The sequence below is a fragment of the Tachysurus fulvidraco genome, chromosome 4, assembly GCF_022655615.1.
Source record: "Tachysurus fulvidraco isolate hzauxx_2018 chromosome 4, HZAU_PFXX_2.0, whole genome shotgun sequence".
Lineage (NCBI taxonomy): Eukaryota > Metazoa > Chordata > Actinopteri > Siluriformes > Bagridae > Tachysurus > Tachysurus fulvidraco.
The window spans coordinates 32,168,711-32,173,710 of NC_062521.1; the positions used below are offsets into that span (position 1 = coordinate 32,168,711).

General features: G+C 52.8%; 1 protein-coding gene across 1 annotated transcript in view; it reads left to right on the plus strand.

Moving 5' to 3' along the window:
• Window positions 1-5,000, plus strand: part of spag5 (sperm associated antigen 5) — a 29,933-nt gene that overhangs the window by 19,719 nt on the left and 5,214 nt on the right. The window contains exons 14-17 of the mRNA XM_047812758.1: window positions 2,145-2,195; window positions 2,629-2,803; window positions 3,729-3,862; window positions 4,217-4,391. Coding sequence (XP_047668714.1) covers window positions 2,145-2,195; window positions 2,629-2,803; window positions 3,729-3,862; window positions 4,217-4,391 — 535 coding nt within the window. The remainder of the gene's footprint in view (window positions 1-2,144; window positions 2,196-2,628; window positions 2,804-3,728; window positions 3,863-4,216; window positions 4,392-5,000) is intronic.

The following is a 5,000-nucleotide window of genomic DNA, read 5'->3' on the forward strand; positions in this document are numbered from 1 at the left end:
TAGTAATGTGTGTGTGTGTAAGGAAGGGTTAGTAATGTGGGTGGGTGTAAGGAAGGGTTTATAGTAATGTGGTGTGTGTGTAAGGAAGGGTTTAGTAATGTGGTGTGTGTGTGTAAGGAAGGGTTTAGTAATGTGGTGTGTGTGTGTAAGGAAGGGTTTAGTAATGTGGTGTGTGTGTGTGTGTAAGGAAGGGTTTAGTAATGTGGTGTGTGTAAGGAAGGGTTTAGTAATGTTGTGTGTAAGGAAGGGTTTAGTAATGTTGTGTGTGTAAGGAAGGGTTTAGTAATGTTGTGTGTAAGGAAGGGTTTAGTAATGTGGTGTGTGTGTGTGTAAGGAAGGGTTAGTTTAGTAATGGTGTGGGTGTGTGTAAGGAAGGGTTTAGTAAGGGGAGTGGGGGCCGGGGGAAGGCCAAGCGCTGGAGGAAAGGAAGGGGGGACAGGGGGGGCCCGTGGACGGAAGGGGGGAGGGAAGGGGGATCCGGCGCCCGCGGGGGGCGGGAACGGACAGGGGGGAGGACATGGGGGTCCTGGCGGGGGGGGGGGAACAGGAACTCATGGGGGGAGAGGGTCAAGGGGGGGCCGTCCCCCGAGGGGGGGGGGGAAGGAAGGGTTGCGGATCGGACAGCGGGGGGGATGGTGGGGAAGGAAGGTCGGGGTAGGAAGGCGGGGGGGTGGCGGGCGCGGGGGGGATACAAGGAGGGGGGAGGAAGGGGCCCCGGGGTGGGGGGGACCTAAGGCATAGGGGGATGGAAGACGGCGGGGGCGGGGAAGGAAGGGGGGAGGAACGGGGGGGGGGGGGTGGGAAGGAAGCGGGGGGGAGGAACAGGGGGGGCGGGGAGGGGCGAACAAAGGGGGGGAGGCCAACAGGGCTGGGCTGGGGGGGGGGGGGGTATCCAGGCACAGGGGACCACGGGTCATACTCCCCCCGCCTCCCTAGGGACGGGAGGAAGGGTAGCACCGGAGGGCTACGGGGGGAACGGAAAGGGTGGTTGAGGACCAGGTGGGGGTGGGGGCGGGATCGCGGGAATGGAACAAGGGCGGGAGGACCACGGGCCCGGGGGTGAGTGGCGGGGGGGAAGGATATGGGGGGAGGTGGTGGTGAGGTAAGGGGGACATGGGGGGGGGAAGAGCACAGGGGGGGGGAGGAAGGGGGGGGGTGGGAAGGAACGGGGGGAGGAAGAGGAAGGGGGGGGGCGGGTGGGAAGGAAGGGGTGGGAGGAAGGGGGGGGGGGGTGGGGAAGAAGGGGGGAGCAACGGGGGGGGGTGTGTGTAAGGAAGGGGGTGCGGTGGAGTCTGGAGGAATGGGGGGGGGGTGTTAAGGAAGGGGTGAGTATTTAGAAGGGGTATGTGGTTAGTAATTTAGTAATGTGGGTGGTGTGTGTAAGGAAGGGGTTAGTAATGGGGTGTGTGTGTAAGGAAGGGTTAGTAATGTGGTGTGTGTGTAAGGAAGGGTTGTATAATGTGGTGGGGTGTAAGGAAGGGTTTAGTAAGTGGGTGTGTGTGTAAGGAAGGTTTGTAGTTATGTGGTGTGTGTAAGAGGTTCGTACGTGGTGTGTGTGTAAGGACGGGTTCAGTATGTGGTGTGGGTGTAAGGAAGGGTTTAGTAATGTGGTGTGTGTGTAAGGAAGGTTAGTAATGTGGGTGTGTGTAAAGGAGGGTTTAGTAATGTGTGTGTGTGTGTAAGGAAGGGTTTAGTAATGTGGTGTGTGTGTGGAAGGAAGGTGTAGTAATAGTGTGGTGTGTGTGTAAGGAAGGGTTAGTAAGTGGTGTGTGCTGTAAGGAAGGTTAGTAAGGGTTTGTGTGTAAGGAAGGGTTTAGTAAGTGGGGTGTGTGTTGAAGGAGGGTTTAGTAATGTGGGTGTGTCTGTAAGGAAGGGTTGTTGTGTGTAAGGAAGGGTTATTAGTAATTGGTGTGTGTGTAGGAAGGGTTTAGTTTGTGGCTGGTGTTGTTAAGGAAGGGTTTAGTAATGTGGTGTGTGTGTGTAAGGAAGGGTTTAGTAATGTGGTGTGTGTGTAAGGAAGGGTTTAGTAATGTGGTGTGTGTGTAAGGAAGGGTTTAGTAATGTGGTGTGTGTGTGTAAGGAAGGGTTTAGTAATGTGGTGTGTGTAATTCTGTGTAAAGCTGACGCTCAGTTTGATGTTTCAGATTGCAGCGTTCACTACACAACACTCAGGAGGCCACTGAGAGAGCAGACAGGTATACACACACACACACACACACACACATACACACACACAATTGTGTTAATAATCTGAATGTATACACTCCTGCCTCTGTCTCTCTCTCCCTGTCTCTCCCTGTCTCTCTGTCTCTCCCTGTCTCTGTCTCTCTGTCTCTCCCTGTCTCTCTCTCTCTGTCTCTCCCTGTCTCTCTCTCCGTCTCTCTCTCTGTCTCTCTCTCTCTCTCTCTCTCTCTCTCTCTCTGTCTCTCTCTCTCTCCCTGTCTCTCTCTCTCTCCCTGTCTCTCTCTCTCTCCCTCTCTCTCTCTCTCTCCCTCTCTCTCTCTCTCTCTCTCCCTCTCTCTCTCTCTCTCCGTCCCTCTCGCTCTCCACCATCTCTCATCCTCTCTTCTCTTCTCTCGTCTCTCCTCTCATCAGTCTCTCTCTCTCCCTCTCTCTCTGTCTCTCTAGTCTCCAGGCAGCTCTGTGTGTGTGTGAGAAGAGGGTGGAGGAGTTGGAGCAGATAATGGTGCAGAAAGACACTCTTATTTCTGAACTCAGTTCTGAAGTTGAGAATCAGCGACTGCAGCTGCGCAGACTCACGCAGGTCCAAAGTGAACTGTCCAATACCAAGGAAATGACTGAGGTGAACACACACACACACACACACACACACACACACACACACACACACACACTAGTGTTATTAAATATTATAGCACTATGTTGACATCAGGGAATAACAGTATGGCGTCCATAGGAGTAAACAATGAGCTGAGTGTGGCAGTGTTAATGCTAGGGACTGCTGAGTATTTTGCTTCACATGCATTTTGAGGATTAAAAACATCTGTGTGTGTCTGTCTGTGTGTCTGTCTGTGTGTCTGTCTGTGTGTCTGTCTGTGTGTGTGTGTGTGTCTGTCTGTGTGTGTGTGTGTGTCTGTCTGTGTGTGTGTGTGTCTGTCTGTGTGTCTGTCTGTGTGTCTGTCTGTGTGTCTGTCTGTGTGTCTGTGTGTGTGTGTCTGTCTGTGTGTGTCTGTCTGTGTGTCTGTCTGTGTGTCTGTCTGTGTGTCTGTCTGTGTGTCTGTCTGTGTGTCTGTCTGTGTGTCTGTCTGTGTGTGTCTGTCTGTGTGTCTGTCTGTGTCTGTCTGTCTGTGTCTGTCTGTCTGTGTGTGTGTCTGTGTGTGTGTCTGTGTGTGTGTCTGTGTGTGTGTCTGTGTGTGTGTCTGTCTGTGTGTCTGTCTGTGTGTCTGTCTGTGTGTCTGTCTCTGTGTCTGTCTCTGTGTGTGTCTCTGTGTGTGTCTCTGTGTGTCTCTGTGTGTGTCTGTGTGTGTGTGTCTGTGTGTGTGTCTGTGTGTGTGTCTGTGTGTCTGTCTGTGTGTGTGTCTGTGTGTCTGTCTGTGTGTCTGTCTGTGTGTCTGTCTGTGTGTCTGTCTGTGTGTGTGTGTGTGTGTGTGTCTGTGTGTGTGTGTGTGTCTGTCTGTGTGTCTGTCTGTGTGTCTGTCTGTGTGTCTGTCTGTGTGTGTGTCTGTGTCTCTGTGTGTGTCTGTGTCTCTGTGTGTGTGTGTGTGTAGTTTTTACAGACAGAGAATGAGCTGACACGAGAGCAGTTGGCTGAGAGTGAGGGATTGCTGCGTTCACATCTTCAGGGATTGAGAGAGAGAAACCTAGAGTGTGAGGACCTCAGAGTGGAGCTACAGCAACTACGGTAACACATGCACATGCACACACATGCGCGCACACGCACACACATATGCGCACATGCACACACACACACACACACACATATATGCACATGCACACACACACACACACACACACACATGCGCGCGCACACACACACATATGCGCACATGCACACACACACACACACACACATATATGCACATGCACACACACACACACACACACACATGCGCGCGCACACACACACACACACACACAGACACACACACACACACACACACATGCACACACAGCCTAATTATTTGGCTTTGCTAATGCCATCACTTTGCCCTGTTACAGCACTATTGTGTGTGTGTGTGTGTGTGTTTGCATGTAGTGTGGAGAAGGAGTGTGTGGAGCAGGAACTGGTTAGTACACGTGATAAAGCTCGACTCATGCTGTTGGATCAGGGAGAGCAGCTGGCTCAGGCTACACTGGACACCTCTCTACTGCTGCAGCGTGTGTGTGCTCTCATCAACAGCACACACACCACTGAGCACCACAACCACAAGGTACACACACACACACCACAGACCACCACAACCACAAGGTACACACACACACCACTGAGCACCACAACCACAAGGTACACACACACACACCACAGACCACCACAACCACAAGGTACACACACACACCACTGAGCACCACAACCACAAGGTACACACACACACACCACAGACCACCACAACCACAAGGTACACACACACACCACAGAGCACCACAACCACAAGGTACACACACGCACACCACAGACCACCACAACCACAAGGTACACACACGCACACCACAGACCACCACAACCACAAGGTACACACACACACCACAGACCACCACAACCACAAGGTACACACACACACACACCACTGAGCACCACAACCACAAGGTACACACACACCACTGAGCACCACAACCACAAGGTACACACACCACTGAGCACCACAACCACAAGGTACACACACACACCACTGAGCACCACAACCACAAGGTACACACACACACCACTGAGCACCACAACCACAAGGTACACACACACCACAGACCACCACAACCACAAGGTACACACACCACAGACCACCACAACCACAAGGTACACACACCACAGACCACCACAACCACAA